Here is a 21,141-nt window from a genome sequence, read left to right as displayed (position 1 = left end):
GTCATTGACTAAGGCCTTTCTCCTTCGATTGCTCAGTTTAGGTTGCTGGACTGCTCTAAGAAGAGTCCTGGTGGCTTTGAACTTCTTACACTTATGGATGAAGACCAGGTTGGGTTTGCCTGTTTTAAAACAGTGTTAATGTTTTATGGGTTCTGTGTATTTTTCATTATTGTTGTGTTTGATTTATTTTTGAAAAATCTTTTTCTTCACTGATTCTTTTTTTTAATGCACATGTCACAGGGGGAATTCGATGACGTACTTGCAGACATACTTTCGGCGTAGGGATAAGCCGTCGTACCGGTAGAGGACACTGGGCGAGCGGGGCAGGAGGACCGGGGTCGCCTGGCCGGCGAGGAATGAGGAAGTAATGGACGCGCTGCAACGCAGCAGGGAGTCAGTTCGCGATCTTTGGGAAGGACCGGGGCAGAGGAGAACCGGAAGACGGAGGGTTTCAGGATGGTTCGGGATCTTGGACAGGACGGGAGTAGGTCTTGGGCGGCAGGAAGGTAGGGGAGCATGGAATCCCGTCTTAACCGATGGGTCAGGTAGGTTCAAGGTCAGGGGCAGGAAGAGGTTGTAGTCAGGAAGTTCCGGTCGGGGTTCCTTTCGTGGTTTCCAGGGGATCAGGCAATTCTCGAAGTCGTGGGCAGGCGAAGGTCGTATTACGGGAATCTCAATTATCGTAGGTCGTGGGTGAGAGAGCTAGCGTCTCTGGCGAGTAAACTCATACAACTCATTTAACTCATACAAAGAGCGGGCGTGTCTCCTTGGTGTTACCTCCCTTTTATACTTGCCACCGCCCGCTTCCATTTCCTCTTCCGGGTCGTCGTCTCCCAGGCTGGTGAGGTGCCCTCTAGCGGGCTGGAGGCGCGTTGGCCATGACAGCACAGCACTTTCGTCAGCGCCTTTGTTATGTTTTTCCAAAATTGATTAAGTGCATTTTTCCCTCAGAATTGTGCACACAACACCTCATAGTGAATCCCCTGAGGGAGCAGTGTGTGGGGATGGTACTTTGTTCAGGGGGTACCTTAGTAGCACTTTGGCAGTTTGGGATTCGATTTGGCAAGGATTACTTGTATGTTTCCTTACTGGCTAGGCCAACCACTGCTCCACTTTTTTCCTTCCTTCTTGCAAAGCCATGCAATGGCTCATCTCATGCCTGGGCAGAAGAGTTGTTACAGTTAATACAGTCATTAAGTTTTAATGAAACGTTTATTAGCATCATTAAGTAAAAAATATTTTCCTGCTTTAGAAGTAGTACAGCATGTGTGATGCAGACTGGTCCATGCAAACTACAAAAAAACTAGTGGAAAAAATCATTTTCTATTCTTGCAGGATTTTATTAGAGTGTAATGGGAAATTGAAGTGAAGTGAAGTGAATGTCACATGTGATACACAGCAGCACAGCACACGGTGCACACAGTGAAATTTGTCCTCTGCATTTAACCCATCACCCTGATTGAGCAGGGGGCAGCCATGACAGGCACCCGGGGGAGCAGTGTGTGGGGACGGTGCTTTGCACCTCAGTGGAACCTCGGCGGATCGGGATTCGAACTGGAAACCTTCTGATTACGGTGCCGCTTGCTTACCTGCTAGGCCACCACAGCATTTCTTCAATGTTTCTTCTATGTACATAGAACTATTCCAACTGTTGCAATCAGGCAAGAGACACAGGAGCATTAAAACAAGGACAAACAGACTAAACAACAGCTTCTACATTTAATCCTTTTTATTTTTAAACTCAATCTCTAACTCAATCTCTTTTTCATGTGCAATAAGTTTTTTTACCTCACCCATTAATTAAAATATTATATTTTGTATCATATTTGTATTATATGATGTATTATTACTATATTTCATTTAAGCTTTTTTTTTACACACAGTATTTAAGATACCTCTCCGGCTCAGGGACTGCACCTAATTTCGTTGTACTTGTTACAATAACATTAAAGATATTCTGATTCAGTGTGTCTTGACTTTATTTAATTGCAAGAAACAGTTTGTGGTTTTGAAATGTTGGCATCTCTTGCTTCAGTGAAAAACAGGATGAAAAACATGCATGTCAGGTTTCCAGCACACCCACAAGCTGGCCATAGAAGGAGGGAAGGGGTGTTAAAGGGGTCTCAATAAACTTTTCTTCTCACCAAGTTGGGTTATTGGAATCTTTATTTTCCACGACAGTTTGCTTTTTAAAATTATAAAAATGAAAGATATAAATTGCATTGTCACCAAATGTTCATACTTTATTAAAATGTCAAAATTCAATCTAAAATAGAATGTAGTAGTTAGATGGAGGTATGAGAGACAAGAAAAGGAAGTGGTAAAGGGTGATTAGAAGAAACAGAAACTTACTGAGAAGCTGAAACACAAAGCTTGAATTAACTCTCGTTTTGCACAAGGAGTTAGGCAAGGAATATCCTCCGTTACATGACACACACCACATGAAAGTGAAAGTGAAGTGAAAGTGAAGTGATTGTCATTGTGAAACACTGCAGCACAGCACACGGTGCACACAAAAAAATGTGTCCTCTGCTTTTGATCCATCACCCTTGGTGAGCAGTGGGAAACCATGACATGTGCCCGGGGAGCAGTGTGTGGGGATGGTGCTTTTAGTGGCACCTCAATGGCACCTTGACGGATCAGGATTCGAACCGGCAACCTTCTGATTATGGGGGCTGCGTCCTTAACCTCTAGGCCACCACTGCCCCGAGCGCATGGTGCACACAATGAAAACATTTTTTTTTCAGAATCACAATTGTCTTTATTGTGATCATTTCAGGCAAAGAAGGTCTCAATAAAATTGGTCTCATCTCCATACATAGGGCCAATAAGGTATTGAAGATTTCCTTAAAGATATGTGGCAGCGGGTTAGTGAGTTCCTGTAATGTCATTGGGGTTTGCTGATTTTTTTATGTTCACTTTCCACAGGACATGTTCAGACTTCCTTACGAGGGTGAGGATTAGCTGTTGTTGCAATGCTACAGGAAAAAAAGTTCATTGATAAGGTGTTGTTTTGCAATTTCTTGAATTCCTTACTGTTCTTCATGACGCAGAGGTTCTCCCTGCATTTTGTATGTAGTATGATGATTGAGTTGCAGCACACTTCCCCTCATTAGTGGACTGAATGTTAGTAGCAGCAGCTCTGAACACGGTCCAGACTGTGTACGGTGTGTTTAAGCAGCTGTCAGGAGAGTGTGGATTTGAGACCACATGATTGCACCATCTAGGGTCTTCACTCAGCATCCGAGTGAATAAATTACACTTGTTGACATTTGTCGGTAGTGTCAAAGCAATAAAAGAGGCGAATGTTAGTACATCATAAAAGAAATCCCAAAGAAAGTTTATTAAACATTTGGAGAACATTTGGCATTTGCTAAAACTGTAATCTGTAACCTCTTTCTTAATTTAAATACATCTTATTTTATGCATGCATAATTTGAAGACTTTATGTTGTTTTCTAGCCATTATTACCAAAAACAGATATCGTAGAACACATTTACATACGGTTCCTCTTTGACATTTGTACTTGTTTCCTCTTTGGCATTTGTACTTCCCATTACAAGGTTTCATTTGTGTTGCCAACTATCACATTGGACAGTGTAGCAATATTAGTAAATGTCAAATTTGTTTCATTTGTGGTTTATTTGTTATTAAATTCACAGTGTGGAGTGGCAGAGCCAGTCATGTTGCAGATGCAGTGCTATTTTATATTATTTCCATTTGAAATTACATGTGTGAGATTTGATAGAAGATTTTTCTAAATATTTTCATTTGCATTTTAGTAGCTTACTAGTTAATCTAGTAATAATTAAAATGCTGAAACAAACACTAAATTTCAGATGCAGGTGTAATAGTGGTGTGATGGGAATATTAGTAGCCTGCTACATAGAGCAGTTTCCTAAACCAATTTCTTTTTAACCGTCACCCAAGGCCCACCTTTACAGACATTCTCTTTTCCTATCAGACATGTAGATGAATGAATACATGTATTATCTTCTGTCTGTCATGCCAGAGGAACATTTGAGGCACAAATGCACAACATAATACAGCTTTATTAAATAATGAAACAAAATTGGTAGGAGGGCTGATAACACAAATTGCACAAAAACTGAAAGTAAACAGTAACAACATGCTTGGGATGAAGCATGAGGGAGCATGGGACTGAAATAAAGAAGTACATTAGGGTCATTATTAAAACATCGTAGGCTTAATTAGGAACATGAGGATGATAATAAAGGCTGACGTAAAACAGAGATATTGTGCCCCCTAGTGGGAATGTAACTGCCTTAAATAAGACAAAGAAAAATCATTTAATCTACTCCAACTTTACAATATTCAAATATTACATTCTGGTTCCTCTTTCATCTGCTGAATTAGGACCAAATCATAAATGCTACAAAACAGATATTGAAATACATATTATTCATATGCTTTGTCAAATTTAAGACACCTATTTAATAACTAAAATATTCATCTGAACTCATGAAAGTGCCTGGCAAAAAAAATGCTAATAATCTAATAATAATAAATTATTACATGACTTCACGCTTCATTTTTCATGCATTATTTTGACTCTCAACCCCTACTTTATAACTGCCAGTGGTGGAGCCAGTGTTGATTCAAGGGTCTGTTGGGGCAAAAATCCCTAAATGTGTTACTGAGGTCCCCTTGGTCTCCTACTCCCTGTGCACCTTTCATGGCTGCCCTCTGCTCAGCAAGGGTGATGGGTTAAAAGCAGAAACACACAGTGCTGACAAAAAGACACTTTCACTTCAACCAGCATGTCCTAATTTCTTAACCATAATCATCTTCTCAGATGTATCTAATTCCTAATTATCTGCCTGGTTAAGCCACTCTCTCTCTCGACGGTAACTTGAAAGCACTTTGTAAGTTGCTCTGGATAAGGGCGTCTGCCAAATGCATTATATGTAAATGTTATCGCTCATCTGTGTTGCATGTTAGAAGTGATGTTTGGACCCTGTTTCAGAAAGCTTGTTTTCAGGCTAAAAAGCTCCTTGAACCATCACCTTCTCACGGTGGAGGAGTTTGAGAGCCCTAATGATCCTGGGAGCTATGTTGTCTGGTGCATTTGGTGCCCCTGGTAGGGTCTCCCATGACAAACGGTCTTAGGTAAAGGGTGAGACAAAGAACAGTTCAGAAGATCTTTCATGGGAGGAACAACAAAGAGTCCAAGTACCAGAGTGTTACCGGGGTCCAACCCTGGAGCCAGACCTGGGGTTGGGGCCCGTGAGCGAGCGCCTGGTGGCCGGGCTTTCACCCATGGGGCCCGGCCGGGCTTATCCAACTGTGGACCCACCACCCACAGGAGGAACATGAAGGGTCTGGTGCAATGTGGATCGGGTGGCAGGCCGAGGCGGGAGCTTTGGCGTTCCGATCTCCGGACAAGAGGTTGAACGGTACCGGCTAAGAAGGGAGCAGGAGATCAACAGGCAGATTGGAGCGAAGAGGGAGCTGAGCCAGAAAGCAAGGCTCTTGAATTACCCGTCGATCTACGTCCCAATCCTCACCTATGGTCATGAGCTTTGGGTAATGACCGAAAGAACGAGATCACGGATACAAGCTGCCGAAATGAGTTTCCTCTGTTGGGTGTCTGGGCGCAGCCTTAGAGATAGGTTGAGGAGCTCAGACATTCAGGAGGGACTCAGAGTAGAACCGCTGCTCCTCCACATTGAAAGGAGCCAGTTGAGGTGGTTCGGGCATCTGGTCAGGATGCCTCCTGGACGCCTCCCTGGGGAGGTGTTTCGGGCATGTCCTGCTGGCAGGAGGCCCCCGGGTCACTGGAGAAATGATATCTCCAGTCTGGTCTGGGAACGCCTTGGGGTTCTGCCGGAGGAGCTGGTGGAGGTGGCTGGTGAGAGGGCTGTCTGGGATTCCCTACTTGGGATGCTGCCCCCTCGACCCGGACCTGGATAAGTGGAGGAAGATGAAGACAAAGTTCAGGCTAACTTAGACTTCCTTTTTTTTAGAGTGTTTCCATCTGTCTGACTTGCAAGATAGAAGAGGGAGCAGAGACGCAATTTGTCATAATAATTTCTAATTAACCAATCTATCTTGTCAAATAAGTTCTAGTTGGGTTTTCTGTATTTACAGCCTCCTGTGATCGGCTGTTTAAATGCCCGACGGTACCACCCTGTCAAAGCATTACAGGTTGCCGAAGGGTCTTGGACTACCTTTTTGCACAGAACAGGGAGAGAGACAACCAGAGGGTACTGGACCACTCCCAGCAGTTTGTTTCTGTTTACCTCTTTTTGGTCCTCGTGCCATTTTCATTTGAGTTGATTAAAATCCTTTTAAGTCATGACAGAATGTGCTGCAGCATTAACGTGGACAAGACGTACCTTTGTGTCAGACATAGGGGAACTGGCCTGTGGCCTCAAACATATTTCTGCCTACCCTGATGATTATGAGCTGCTGTGGTTTTTGTCATTGTTATAAAGAGCAAGCACAGCACACAGTGCACACAATGACATCACCAACCCATCACCATTAGAGCAGTGGGCAGCCATGAAAGGTGGCCAGAGAGCAGTGTACGGGCATGGTACCTTGCTCAAGGGCACCTCAGTGGACCTCAGTGGCAATTTGGTGGTTCGAAATTTAATCCTGCAACAGTTGGACAATTGGAGATTCAGCTGTTCCGTGGCCATGTGTCTGTATTTTCCACATTATGCCATTTACAATGAGTAGATTAAAGGTTTAGAGTTCATTTCAAGTGTGCATTTGGAATCTGTTGCGGTCAACGCTCAGTATCCAGATCCAAGGAGGTGTTACTATCAGTAAAGCAAACTATCATTAGGTTGAAAAAAGAAAACCAATCCATCACAGAGATAGCAAAAACATTAGGTCTCACACACAAAGATCAAAGGCCAGCCACTGATTGCAGTGCTCCTAGACTTTGCTCATGTGTGCCAGTCAGTTCCTTGTTTCACATCAGATATTAATGTACCTGAGATCATGAAAAGTAATGTGATTCATACAGTTTGGTTTCTCAGCAACCAATAAGATTAACGACAAGTTTCAAACAACATTACTAATTTTGTATGTTTATTAATTTTAGTCAAATATTTTCATTATATGGTAAATGTGTTAAATTGTAGACTAATATGTTGTACATACCTTAATATTTACATTTACATTTACAGCATTTATCAGATGCCCTTATCCAGAGCGACTTACAGTAGTTACAGGGCAGTCCCCCCTGGAGCAATTTAGGGTTAAGTGTCTTGCTCAGGGACACAAATAGATAATTTTTTTACACACCGGTCCACTACCACCCCAATATGTGTTTTACAGATAGGTATACTTTTGTATTTTTATGCTTTTTTTTAGAATTTTGCTACTTTGCACTACTGATGCCCACCAATGTGTGAAATCAATTTGCCATGTTCCAAATAGAGGTATAATCAGATGTGCCACCCCGTGTAATGTATTGTGCATAGTCATGAATTGTGACATTTGTTGTGAACAGTTTAGTGGTGTCAATAAAGTGATGCATTTGATTAATCTCTAAAATAATCTTTAAACATCCTTTTCATAGATATTAGACACACACAAAATCAGTTGAGTGGAAGCTGACATGGTCTTGCTAGCTAGTGCTTAAACTCAATAGGAATTAACTGTGTTGTGGCATAAATAGTCAAGTACATAGCTGCAACTGCGTAAATTTAGGAACACCAAAGTAGCCTGACAAAAGTAAATAATTGAATACATACATAAATAAGCAGAGTTATCATTTGGTATTCTTGCTATTTGGCAAAACAGCAGTGGAGAACTGACAAGCAACAAGTACATTAAAACAAATGTATTTATTAATTTATTTAGACAGAGATCTTGAACAGATGTTCAACTCAAAGTTACGCCCAGCATATTAATTTAAAAATATATATGTTTTCTCACACCAGGGCATTACAATATTATACTAACATTACTTGCTTTCATAGTAGTCCAGTGGCATCTTTATTTTTGCCGTGGAGTGTCGTACTGCAAATAAAATGGAGACCTGACAATATCAAAGATCTGTCTGCACTGAATCATCCAATAATTTAAAACAGGAACTTTAAACAGAACAACCAATAATAAAAACAGAAGAAATCTCATAGCGTTAATTCAATCTAACAATGTTGTCCCCAGAATGTCTTTTTCTTGAGGGATTTAGTTGAATAGAACAATATAGAGCAAGGCAGCTAGAAGAAGGAACATGCTCTGTCCAATACGCTTTGCGTTGTTACACAGTTCCCCTTTGCAGCATTTAAATGTAACCGCTCGCTCGAGTCCCAGCAGAGATGACATTTTGGATGCTTTGCCATCACATATAGTTTTAGTGGCACATCCCTTTAGGGTCACTTTCTGTCCACCAACGTCATCTAAAAAGTTAAATAAAAAAACAGCTTTGTCATGAATATACACAACAACAAACAACAACTAAACTTGGAATAGCACAACTGAGATTACCAACCATTTGCTGTGATGCAGTGATCTTCATTCCCTGAACAACTCAACGTTGCTAAACAATCCTTGTTGTTACAGGTATAGCACTTCTTCCCATTTGGTCCTCCCGCAGGATACTCTGCACAGAGAAAGTTTTATCATCAGATGTATAATCAGTCTGAGTTTATTATTTGAATTGATTTTCTTTTACTAGTTTGAATGATTGGCAGTATAATTCTGTGAGATCCTTGGAATTACATCCCATTACATTTAAAACAAGCTCAACGTTTCCTGTTTATTACCTGGGGGTATTGCATTATTACAGAGATTGCTACTGCAACACTGAATATTTGTAGTTGCTCTTGACACTCCAAAGTTAACTGATCCATTGTAACACAATTCTTTAGTTGCACACCCCTTTTGTCCTAGGTCTTGTATAGAACCTAGAAGTGAGAGAAGTGATTTATAGTTAAAAAAATATTATGTTAAAATAATTTATTTACTGGGAACATGCTGTTCCAAATGGTTTGATACTCACCAGCATAAATAACTTCCCTCACACTAGCACAAAGGGATGAACAGATCACTTGTGAGTTTGAGCATAAGGATGGTCGATTAGGTGGGCAGTAGTAGCATGTTAGAGACTGCGCTGTAATGAAAAGAGTTCATAAATATGCAGGCACAATACTTTTAAAGATGTAAATACTAATTGACAGATTAAATGATGAAACAATGTACTCAAGAAGAAATACCTTGACAGCAAAGTGCAAGAATAATGGAAAGTGCAGCCAGCAGCTTCATCCTGTCCTTGACACTTGACTCACAAATGAGTAAGATAAAACCTCTTCATTTATATAGTCTGTCTGTTCCTTAGAAGGGCGTTGGTGTTGAGATTAGGATAGTGGAACAGTAGTAAAATCTCTGGTAAATGTTCATTACAGTAAATTATGACAGGACAGGATTAACCATTATGTATTGTAAAATAAATTACAGGAATAGGGAAGAATGAATATGGGAGGTGCCCCGGTTTTATTTGTTTCATTGCCTGACTTTAACTGAACACTCATAGTGCAGTTGCACTTTAAATAACATAAGGTATTTCCTATTTTACCACTAATTGAAACCATGCTTTTTGGTTAAAACATGGTAATATTACAATTGAATGATGATCCCCCTTGCAAATGCAGCACATTTCTAATGCAGCACGAGGTTTGTGAGCAATTTTATGGCTGGCTTTTTTTTTGTCACTTTATGTTCAAGAAAACATATCTTGACCCAGTTTAGAAATTAAAGTCTTTAGTGACGTTAATCTTTAGTGTCCCATCATGGGATCCTAGGCACACCCAGGTTGGGGTATAAGTCCACAACCGAATGCTTTAGGGAAGCCACCAATATTGTGAAGGACTTCACACACCCCTCACATGTACTCTTCACCCTCCTACCATCCAGAAAAGGAACCCAAGCATTCGGGCCCTCACTGCCAGACTCTGCAATAGCTTCTGTCTACAGGCCATCAGATAGCTGAACACTGAGGGACTTTAGTCTTTGGACTGACACACACACACCCAAAACATCTGTTATATTTAGAAAATATTATCTATTACTGCACTATTCCATTTTGCACAGCGGTATTAGTACAATTTTTACTTTACACCAACATTATTCATTTCGCTAGTTTAGAAGTGTCTGTCTTCTTGTTGTATGCATGTTATGTTTGCCTAAAATGTTCTTCTTGCACTGCCTGTGTCCCATGTTTTTGCTCTTTGTGTAGCCCAGTTTGTCGACGTTGCACTTGTGCACTTTATATCGGGCTGCAAACTTTTATATATGTTACATGTGGCACCAGGTTCCAGAAAAAACAACACTGATGACTAATTCCATCCCAACAATCACATGTTCATCAAACTACTTACCACTCCCAAACCAGAGTCCACATAATGAAATTTGATTTGGAAAACTCCAGTCTACAGGGAGTGCAGAATTATTAGGCAAGTTGTATTTTTGAGGAACAATTTTATTATTGAACAACAACCATGTTCTCAATGAACCCAACAAAACTCATTAATATCAAAGTTGAATGCTTTTGGAAGTAGTTTTTATTTTTAGCTATTTTAGGGGGATATCTGTGTGTGCAGGTGACTATTACTGTGCATAATTATTAGGCAACTTAACAAAAACAAATGATTTACCCATTTCAATGATTTATTTTTACCAGTGAAACCAATATAACATCTCCACGTTCACAAATATACATTTCTGACATTCAAAAACAAAACAAAAACAAATCAGCGACCAATATAGCCACCTTTCTTTGCAAGGACACTCAAAAGCCTGCCATCCATGGATTCTGTCAGTGTTTTGATCTGTTCACCATCAACATTGCGTGCAGCAGCAACCACAGCCTCCCAGACACTGTTCAGAGAGGTGTACTGTTTTCCCTCCTTGTAAATCTCACATTTGATGATGGACCACAGGTTCTCAATGGGGTTCAGATCAGGTGAACAAGGAGGCCATGTCATTAGTTTTTCTTCTTTTATACCCTTTCTTGCCAGCCACGCTGTGGAGTACTTGGACACGTGTGATGGAGCATTGTCCTGCATGAAAATCATGTTTTTCTTGAAGGATGCAGACTTCTTCCTGTACCACTGCTTGAAGAACGTGTCTTCCAGAAACTGGCAGTAGGACTGGGAGTTGAGCTTGACTCCATCCTCAACCCGAAAAGGCCCCACAAGCTCATCTTTGATGATACCAGCCCAAACCTGTACTCCACCTCCACCTTGCTGGCGTCTGAGTCGGACTGGAGCTCTCTGCCCTTTACCAATCCAGCCACAGGCCCATCCATCTGGCCCATAGAGACTCACTCTCATTTCATCAGTCCATAAAACCTTAGAAAAATCAGTCTTGAGATATTTCTTGGCCCAGTCTTGACGTTTCAGCTTGTGTGTCTTGTTCAGTGGTGGTCGTCTTTCAGCCTTTCTTACCTTGGCCATATCTCTGAGTATTGCACACCTTGTGCTTTTGGGCACTCCAGTGATGTTGCAGCTCTGAAATATGGCCAAACTGGTGGCAAGTGGCATCTTGGCAGCTGCACGCTTGACTTTTCTCAGTTCATGGGCAGTTATTTTACGCCTTGGTTTTTCCACACGCTTCTTGTGACCCTGTTGACTATTTTGAATGAAACGCTTGATTGTTCGATGATCACGCTTCAGAAGCTTTGCAATTTTAGAAGTGCTGCATCCCTCTGCAAGATATCTCACTATTTTTGACTTTTCTTAGCCTGTCAAGTCCTTCTTTTGACCCATTTTGCCAAAGGAAAGGAAGTTGTCTAATAATTATGCACACCTGATATATGGGTGGTAGTAGCCTAGTGGGTTACACACTCGCCTATGAACCAGAAGACCCGGGTTCGAATCCCACTTACTACCATTGTGTCCCTGAGCAAGACACTTAACCCTAAATTGCTCCAGGGAGACTGTCCCTGTAACTACTGATTGTAAGTCGCTCTGGATAAGGGCGTCTGATAAATGCTGTAAATGTAAATGTAAATGTGTTGATGTTATTAGACCACACCCCTTCTCATTACAGAGATGCACAACACCTAATATGCTTAATTGGTAGTAGGCTTTCGAGCCTATACAGCTTGGAGTAAGACAACATGCATGAAGAGGATGATGTGGACAAAATACTAATTTGCCTAATAATTCTGCACTCCCTGTACTTCCATTCAGTTTTGCATCCAGTACATATATTTGGACAACAACATCACAGCAGTCTCAGAAGTGGCTACAATTCCTGAGGAGCCTCAGGAAGCATAACCTCCAACCCACTACTTCTCGTCCATTCGGAACCTGCCGATGTATTATATTACAGTATGGTATGGCTGCTGCACTGTGGCAGACAGGGAGAGGCTTTAGCGAATAGTAAGGGCAGCACAGAACATCATTGGCTGCCCTTACTATTACCAGTGCACTCCTTGATGGACATTAACACCTCCTGATGCCACAGTACAGCAAAAAACATCCCCAAGGACAGCCTCCACCCTGGATTTGATCTGTTTGACCTGTTGCCCTCAGGGAGATGCTACAGGTGCATCACAATAAGAACAAACCACCTCAACAGTTTTTCCCATAACCACTTTAAACTCACACATGCACTGAATATACAGTCTAACTTCCTTCTATCTTCCAGCTGTGCAATATCAATATTTATTTAGAACAACAGCAATCTTTATGGCAGTGGCAGTGGTGGCCAATCGGTTAAGGAAGAGGCCCTGTAATCAGAAGGTTGCCGGTTCAATTCCCGATCTGCCAAGGTGCCACTGAGGTGCCAATGAGCAAAGCACCGTCCCCACACACTGCTCCCCGGGCGCCTGTCATGGCTGCCCACTGCTCACTCAGGGTGATGGGTTACATGCAGAGGACAAATTTCACTGTGTGCATCATGTGCTGTGCTGCTGTGTATCACATGTGACAATCACGTCACTTTATTTCTTATATAGCACAAAATCACATACAGTATGTCTCAATGGGCTTTGACAAGCCCTACAGTTGACACCCCCCATGCTTGACTAGAATTGAAATACTGTATATTGTAAAATATTCACACTGTCCACTACACTATATGTTCATCATTACTGTGAAAAACTTTTGAAAACAATGTGAAATATTGTACAAACCACACAGTGTATACAGGACCTTACTCAGATATTTTATCTTACCAATTTTTGTATTTTTCTTGTACGATTAACTATCTACATACATACAACTGAAGGAGTTGCTTTTAGTGTCATTGTACATGCATATAATGACAATAAAAGGCATTCAATTCAATTGACATTTCGATTTGCTTAGAGGCAAAAGCAGTTTGCATACAGTGTTGTTATAAACTGGGCCAGCATAATAAATCCACGGCCCATTTTCCATATAGAAGGCGTTGCAGTGTATTGCGTGCATCAATAATATAATATATAATATCTATAATATAGATTTTTTACATGTGTGACATTTGTTGAGATGAACTGCCTCCTACTGGTCATTCTGAATAGGTAAGTTGTAAAAAATTGCTTTATTTTTTATACTGACATTTACAGCATTTAGCAGACTCAAGGTTAAGTGAATGGTAGAAAGTGGGGTAAGTAAGTTAATTGGAAAATGTGTTACCCAGTAGAAAGTATTACATCATACATGCAAAATCTTGAACTAAAAAGGAAAGCATATCACATGGTGAGCAAATTCATATTTATTGAACCAGAAAACATTTTTATGACAAATAATAATAAACCACATGTTCGTCTTTTGTATATATAGGCTTTTAAAACCAGAGACCATTTAGGCAATTCCAGCATTTGTTCCCTGAATCATGCTCAATAGACACACATAACAAACCAGTTCATCAGGAGAACCAGTCTTTTTAAGCACTAGTCATGTTTATATAAACCTGTCTGTAATAACCAGCTCAAACTATGTCTTTGTCCCTTAATAAATGACAACATATATTGACAATCAATAAATACATTCAAAATTCAGTCAACATATTCTTTAATACACCGGTCTATGAACATATGATCATTTCTTGAAATTGGTCACTTGGTCATAATAATCAGTTTTTAAATAATAAAAAAAAAAAAATTAAGTATAAAAACCTGTCAATGTACAAAAACTAAAGGTTATTTTGTTCACTTTTTTGTGTGGTGACACTTTCAGTAACTATATTACGCTGGTTTGGAGACTAGACCAGTTGGCCTAAATTTTAAGACAGCAAACGGCTGTATTCAGAAAGAGCTGAAGACTTCTTCACGCCATCCCAGATTCTTGCTGCGTAATGGAACCTGTTGAAACAACACACAAATATTCATTTAAGGCCAACTCAATAACGCTCCTGTTTAAGCTTTACAAAGCTTAAACATTATATGTGAAATTTTGACACGTGCAATATTTAAATTGCAATGTAAGAATGCAACTCTTACAGCATTTTAAAAAGAATAATGTAAATATATAGAATATAAAATAAATTATTTGAGATAACATATGTTACAACAGATAGAACATTTAGAACAAATACAACCTTGCCAAATGTGCCTGGAGACAAAGGCTTGAACAATAATTAAAGATACTTATTTAAAAAAAAACACAATTAATAATTAAAAAATGAAAGTATAATAGTTTTATTTGATTTCAGATGTATCAGATCTCCTTGAGCTATGGGCTCTCCCATATCTACAGCTCTCCCAAGACTACAGATTGAAAACATGTGTTGCTCAAAGAACAATAGGATATCAGAGCCTCTTGATCTATACATGTCGTTATTAAATTAAAATAAGTTTATGTAAATCAATATTTGACCAATGTTTTTTGTTACTTTAACAAAACAGCTTAAAGCTTAGATAAACAGTAGTTTTAACTGCTCTGTAAAATGTTTGCACAGTTTTGGGGTCAAATGGTGACATCAAAAGCAGAACAATGCACTTTGCTTTTCATACCAGTTCTTTTCTGTTAAAATGGTGTGTGACAGCTGACTGCGAGACATGGCCAGTACTTGACTACGGAGCTTGGAAACCAAAGATGAGAAGCTGGGGTGCCCCCTGTACCCAGGCAGCAGAGAAAACAGTGGAGCAGATCCTAATCCTGACCCTAGCATACAGAGAAAAAAAGATCTGAGTAGAGTCGTCAATCCACTTAGTTTACATGACAGTGGCAGGAAACCTACACCAACATAGGGAAACATATGCAAACGCAAACTCTGCACACTCAAGGACCAAGTCAAACTCACAACCTTGGAGGTGTGGCCCTATCAACACAACAAGGAAACTGACCTGCTCTAGTTAAAGCCTCTTCTCCCTCATTTTCCTGTATGGGTAGCAGGAACAGATTTACTTCTGTCTCTAGGTAGTCTCTTCCCAGTCCAGGAAGGATGTTGCAGTCCAGCATGGACAAAGTTCCTGGTTAGAGGAAATAATCTAGTTATACATTATATAGTATTAAACATTTACAGCATTTACCATACGCCCTTATCCAGAGCGACTTACAATCAGTAGTTACAGGGACAGTCCCCCCGGAGCAATTTAGGGTTAAGTGTCTTGCTCAGGGACACATTGGTAGTAAGTGAGATTTGCACCTGGGTCTTCTGGTTCATAGGTGATTGTGTTACCCACTAGGCTACTACCACCCATTAAAGTACACAATCACTTCTAATTCACCTAAATTAAAATGTCAGCAGTATGTATTTACTGTAGCCTGCAGTTCAACTGTTACCTTTATATTTCAAATGAGAGTGAGTCATTAGCTTATCCACAGCCATGTGCATCATTTTCAAGTATCTAGGACAGAACTCTTCTCGTCTGGCTTTGTTCTGAAGAAAAACTACAAGAGACAAAGTATTGGCTATTTCATATGACCAAGAAAAAATGCAGCACAGATCTGCTATTCTGTATATTGTTGTGAATATTCATACCAATATGAGGATAATACTCAGAACCCTCATCATTTACTGATGATCCAGTGGTGTCATGGCTGGCAGATGGTGTAGAAGGCTTGAGCATCTCAGCTGTCTGCAGGAACCTGTTCAGAACATTGACAATACAGAATGTACAACTGCATTGTGAATTTGGATTATCAGTGCTGAGATACAACGTATAAAACGAAAATACAAATCATGATGTATATGTTATTGCAGTGGCATCTCCCATGACACTGGCTGAATATATTTTGCACTTAAGCCCACTATGTATGTACATTAATACCTGTAGAGATTTATATCAGTGAACCAGTCCTGAACCACAATGACCACATGGCACACAGTGAAGAGAAATGCAGCAATCTGCAATGACTGGGTAAAACAAAAGAAGTGTCACCACCTTGTCACAAAATTGCATTAACACAATGGTTCCCTTCTACTGAAAACTCACCTGCATCTCCAGGTAGGTGTGAGGCAGATTGTATTCAGGAGGCAATTTACGATCATTGTTGATAAGGTGATCCAAAATTGAAGGACTAAGAATGGGCTAGGGGAAGAAGATGTGATGATGATTTGAAGATATCAGACTATTTAGTTTTTTTTTTGTTTGCAATGTCCAGGTTAAAATAATAAAATGGCCAAAACCTCAAGTTTGTTTTCATATGTAATATGTACAAGTACTTTTTTGTGCGCAAAAAAAACAAAAAAAAAAAAAACAAGAAACACCAGAAAACCAACTTAGCGTGTGAATTGACACGTGTATCTCAAAAGGGTCTCACCTGTGTGTCAAGAAAGATGACTCTCTCCTGGGTGATGTAAAAATCAATCCCACAGCTCTGGTTTCCTCCCCTCTCTTTGATGTCCTGGGACTGAGCCCTGAACACATAGGCCCTGGCAAGAGACCAAAAACAAAAAAATAAAAGATCATTTGGATGCATTTTTTCAGTACAATTCTTCTATTAAGGTTGAATTAATGGAAAAATGAAACTATATATTATTTCATGAAATGCAGGTAAGTCCTATGTTCAATACAGGCAAACACATTCTTGGATACTTAACTTCTAGCCTGCTTCATATCATGCCACAGTGTTACAGTAAATAAAATCCAGAACTTAATTTTACTTTAGGTAAAAATGTTATATTTTACTTCTGCTGATCTGTTTCATGCACTGTGTAATTAAGTAAGCACCTCAATTATTTTATTGATATATTTATTAAGTTTGGGCTTGATGCTTCAATGTTAATATATTCCCAAGAATATATCATTATTTCGGTTCATTTGTAGGCTACTAACTCAACACAGAAACTTCTTCAAATGATGAATTATCAATATCTTTATCAAGCTAAGAAGATTTTTAGTGAACACTTAATATGTTATTTGAAGCAGAAAAAAATTAACAGTTTTGTGGCAGAGTATACCATTCTGCACATACCGTTGATCTTCTTCAGGTGTATTGGCTGAAAGGAGGGACATGATTGTGGATTTGCCAGTTCCCTGTAGACCTATAACTCCCACAACCAACATGTCAGTCTGATCCCGAAGATACTGTGAAAGTCAAAGTTTGTTTGTTTGTCATTACACAAGTAATGTTTCTAGACCTAGGGCAGCATTTTAAAATGATAATAGTACAACTAATACATACACCATTCAGCAATAACTTTATGACGCCCCATCTATGGCTGCCTATACCCATCAAACTAGGCCCCACCCCTTTTACCACCAAAACAGCATGGACACCACTAGACCTATAAAAATATGCAATGGTATCTGGCACCAACACCAGCCAACTTCTGCTCCCCAGCCTTGGTTGGACATGACCCTGTCGCTGGTTAACAGTCACAAAATCCATGTGTTTGACCATTTTTTCATAAAATCAAGGATGAAATGTTCACTTGCTGCCTAATATCTGCCACCAGCTTCATTGTGACACTGCAACATAATGAATCTTATTCACTTCACCTAGTCATTAATAATCAGTGTATGTATGCATATATGAGCCCAGTCAGTGCAATACCTCCATAGCACTGTCACACCAGTTCATTTGATCATCCACCAGCTTTATACTGTGCTTCATTTTCTCGGGAGGAAGGAGCTTATTCTGGCCAATTACAGCTGTAGGTAAAATACAACAGGTACATAAGAACTATTAAAACAAACAAAACAAAGACTATAGTCAGGGAAAAAATTATTTGAACCCCTACTGATTTTGTAAGTTACAAACTAACAAAGACAAAGAACAAAGACATTATCAATTTATCATTTCAATTGTATGTTAATTTGAACAGTGAGAGAAAACAGTAGCAAAAAATAAAAGGTTGTAAAGTACTTTCATTAGTGAAATTAGTAGATTCCAAACTCTGCACTATGGCCAAGACAAAAGAGCTTGCCAGGGATATCAGGAACAAGATTGTGGATACCAATTTCCCTCCACTATAGTTCATTTTGCCGGCCAGTTAATTTTAGTTGTAGTCTTTGCATCAAGCTGTCATTTTAGTCTTAGTCACGTCCAGACTCATTTTTGTCTAGTCAAGTTTCAATCATATTTTAGTCAAAATTATCCAGGAATACTTTTGTCTATTGTCTTCCCTATTGTCTGGTTTTAGTCAGTGAAAACTGATGAAATTTTAGACTAAATGAAATAAAATATTTTATTTTAGTAAAGCCATTCTATTTAACCCAGTCAATATAGTAAATTTTTTTAGAACACATTTTTAGTCATTTCATAATTGCAGCAATGTTATCTTATTGATATATTATTTTTATCCTTAAAGGCTTAAGAATACACTACATCCATTCCCTATTCCATATTGCAGAACTCTAGTCATGCTTTCATCAACAACAATGAAGAGCCATTTTAGTTTTTATTTTGTAAACCATATTAAGTCTTGTTTTTGTCAACAACATTATAATTATAACAAACTATCATGTAGTCACATGACCAGCATTTATGTCTCATATTGTCTTCATCATGTCATTGACTAAGGTAGTTAATCATAAATTTCATTGACGTCAACAGCACTAAGCTCCATGTAAGAGCTGACCTTGAGTTTCAATGACAATAAAGTGAACAGTGTGGAACCAGTCCAGAACTAATCAGGAAGAACAAGGGTCCATAGTCAGCAAGAAAACAATTGGTAACACACTACACTGTGAAGGACTGAAAGGGAGGATGGATGAGGCCATGAACCATCATATCATATCACCTCCTTCCCTAAGCCAGTGCATTGAATATGAGCTGTGCGGGTATTTGTCAGGTTGTGCCAAATCCACCCTGACATATGTGCAAACCTTGTGGCCAAGCACAAGTAACGTCTGACCTCTGTAATTGCCAACAAGTTACAGGTTTTGCCAAAAAGTACTAAAGCATGTTTTGCAAATTTATATGCTAATTTATTTATATCTGTTTTGAAATGCATTTTTCTGGATTTTGTTCTCACTCTTCAAATAAAATTACAATTGAAATGATAGACTGATTATTTCTTTGTTAGAATCTGCAGGGGTTCAAATGATCTTTGCTTGACTGTATGTTATGAAGTTACAAAAGATTTTAAAGAGTCAGTATTCAGTATTGAATAAATAAACTTACGGTCCACAGCACTGCTGGAAGCTGCAGAGCCCATGCCTCGGTTTTGAATCTGATACACAGGCTGAGTTGGGCGCTGACCTTCCCTCTCCATCTTAGGAACTCCTGAACCAGAGACTGCTGGGGAAACATCTGGGGGTGTTCCTGGCTTTCCACAGTCCTCTCTGGATTTAATTAGCATGATGGGCTTCTCCAAAGATGGGGCAGAAGTAATGGGGACGCTCTGGCTTGACTTACTCTACAACACACAAACAAAGAAACAAAAATGTTTAACTTGGTGACTACATGGCAGGATTATGAGGGAAGAATTTTAAAATTAAGAAATTAAATGATAAAAATGGAGATGAAGAATTTAAACATGGCACAGGACCGAATACAAGGCTGTTCCATTTACATTTACAGCATTTATCAGACGCCCTTATCCAGAGTGACTTACAATCAGAAGTTACAGGGACAGTCCCCCTGGAGTTTAGGATTAAGTGTCTTACTCAGGGACACAATGGTAGTAAGCGGGATTTGAACATGGGTCTTCTGGTTCATAGGCGAGTGTGTTACCCACTAGGCTTCTACCACCCTTGAAGAAGATGCATATGAAGCAAAAAATTGTAGGGTAAAAATGTAATATGACAAAAAAATAATAGCAAATTATCAAGTGGTTTAATTAATAGAGAGTTGATTAAAATTGCTGTAACAGACATTTTTAATCACTTTGATTCATCATTTATCACCCAGAACACAAAATGTCCTTTTATCATTAAAGCAGCTACATGGGTGAATTTATCAAAAATCATTAATAAAATGGAAATAATGAAAATGTGTGTGACTTGTCCATGGCACATAATAACATCAACTATTTGTCACTATACTAGTTTGTCATCGTATTACAAGAGAACGTTTTCTTCGTCTCCATTTTTATCACTAAGACCCATTACAGGATTGAACACTATAATGATCTTCATCCTAATCATCTGTGCCACGGGATTATAACGATTTTCATCCCGATCGCAATCAACCGATGGAAGATGCAACTCCTCACCCTCTCTCCGGGTGGTTTTGCGAGAATAATCGGGGTCTTCTGAAGGAGAGGCCCGGGTGGTTCCTCACTACCGTCCTGCAAATAAGTAAACGTTCGCAAAGTCAGCTCGGGCTGCACCGTGCCGTGTCGTGTCGACGGACAACTGTACTCACTCTTCGCTCACGGGAAACATATTCCCTATCACGACTCGGACCGGACAGGTTTTGTCCAGACGCGACGGGATCCCTGTCGCGGCGTCTGCGCCTCCGTCGTCCCTGGCCATACATGCCAGGTTGGCTGTGGCCTGACTCGGACATTTCTCGATTATTAAAGTCTGCTAATGACAGCGTTCGCTGTGTAATTAGAAGCTAACGCAATGTAGCATAACCGTAGCGAGCCCTATGTAAAAACGTTTGGACGCGAAAGCCAACCAGCGTTGCACACAAGGTTTCAGAAGCGCTTCTGAAAACTTAGATTTCACGGATCAGAAGTGCACACTATGACGGCATGCCCGACTCTGTATTCACTGTATTCACATGGCCTTAATACTCAACCTGCAACCCCGTGACTAGAAATGGTGTATATCCAGAACCAGGAAGTAAACCGGAAGCGCTTATTCAAAACCAAACTTTATTATCAGACACG

The 21,141-nt window shown here is 39.8% G+C and overlaps 2 protein-coding genes across 2 annotated transcripts; both read right to left on the bottom strand.

Annotated features, from left to right (window-relative positions):
* Window positions 1-8,169: 8,169 nt before the first annotated feature.
* LOC114789935 (urokinase plasminogen activator surface receptor-like) lies at window positions 8,170-9,246 on the bottom strand. The gene is made up of 4 exons (XM_028979421.1): window positions 9,198-9,246; window positions 8,748-8,888; window positions 8,474-8,584; window positions 8,170-8,381 (listed from the first exon to the last, which is right to left on the bottom strand). Exons 1-4 carry the CDS (start codon window positions 9,244-9,246, stop codon window positions 8,170-8,172), a joined length of 513 nt encoding a protein of 170 aa, XP_028835254.1.
* Window positions 9,247-13,667: 4,421 nt separating this feature from the next.
* On the bottom strand, window positions 13,668-21,087 carry smg9 (SMG9 nonsense mediated mRNA decay factor). The gene is made up of 13 exons (XM_028980353.1): window positions 20,670-21,087; window positions 20,518-20,592; window positions 19,485-19,719; window positions 17,913-18,010; window positions 17,331-17,443; window positions 16,677-16,788; window positions 16,349-16,444; window positions 16,184-16,269; window positions 15,895-16,001; window positions 15,696-15,803; window positions 15,257-15,382; window positions 14,924-15,074; window positions 13,668-14,272 (listed from the first exon to the last, which is right to left on the bottom strand). Exons 1-13 carry the CDS (start codon window positions 20,811-20,813, stop codon window positions 14,194-14,196), a joined length of 1,530 nt encoding a protein of 509 aa, XP_028836186.1. The 5' UTR covers window positions 20,814-21,087; the 3' UTR covers window positions 13,668-14,193.
* Between the last annotated feature and the right edge of the window lie 54 nt (window positions 21,088-21,141).

This window comes from Denticeps clupeoides, chromosome 5, assembly GCF_900700375.1.
Source record: "Denticeps clupeoides chromosome 5, fDenClu1.1, whole genome shotgun sequence".
NCBI classification, from domain to species: domain Eukaryota; kingdom Metazoa; phylum Chordata; class Actinopteri; order Clupeiformes; family Denticipitidae; genus Denticeps; species Denticeps clupeoides.
This window is presented reverse-complemented; position numbering and strand designations above follow the sequence as displayed.

What these genes read in the sequence shown, in the direction of transcription:
- LOC114789935 (XM_028979421.1), bottom strand. Translation starts at nt 9,246, where the DNA reads ATGAAGCTGCTGGCTGCACTTTCCATTATTCTTGCACTTTGCTGTCAA. An exon ending in TCTTGCACTTTGCTGTCAAG is followed by an intron (nt 8,889 to 9,197) that starts GTATTTCTTCTT and finishes TCTCACTTCTAG; the next exon opens with GTTCTATACAAGACCTAGGA. An exon ending in TCACTGCATCACAGCAAATG is followed by an intron (nt 8,382 to 8,473) that starts GTTGGTAATCTC and finishes TTAACTTTTTAG; the next exon opens with ATGACGTTGGTGGACAGAAA.
- smg9 (XM_028980353.1), bottom strand. Translation starts at nt 20,813, where the DNA reads ATGTCCGAGTCAGGCCACAGCCAACCTGGCATGTATGGCCAGGGACGA. An exon ending in TCATCTTTCTTGACACACAG is followed by an intron (nt 16,445 to 16,676) that starts GTGAGACCCTTT and finishes TTCTTCCCCTAG; the next exon opens with CCCATTCTTAGTCCTTCAAT. An exon ending in ACTGATATAAATCTCTACAG is followed by an intron (nt 16,002 to 16,183) that starts GTATTAATGTAC and finishes TGTTCTGAACAG; the next exon opens with GTTCCTGCAGACAGCTGAGA.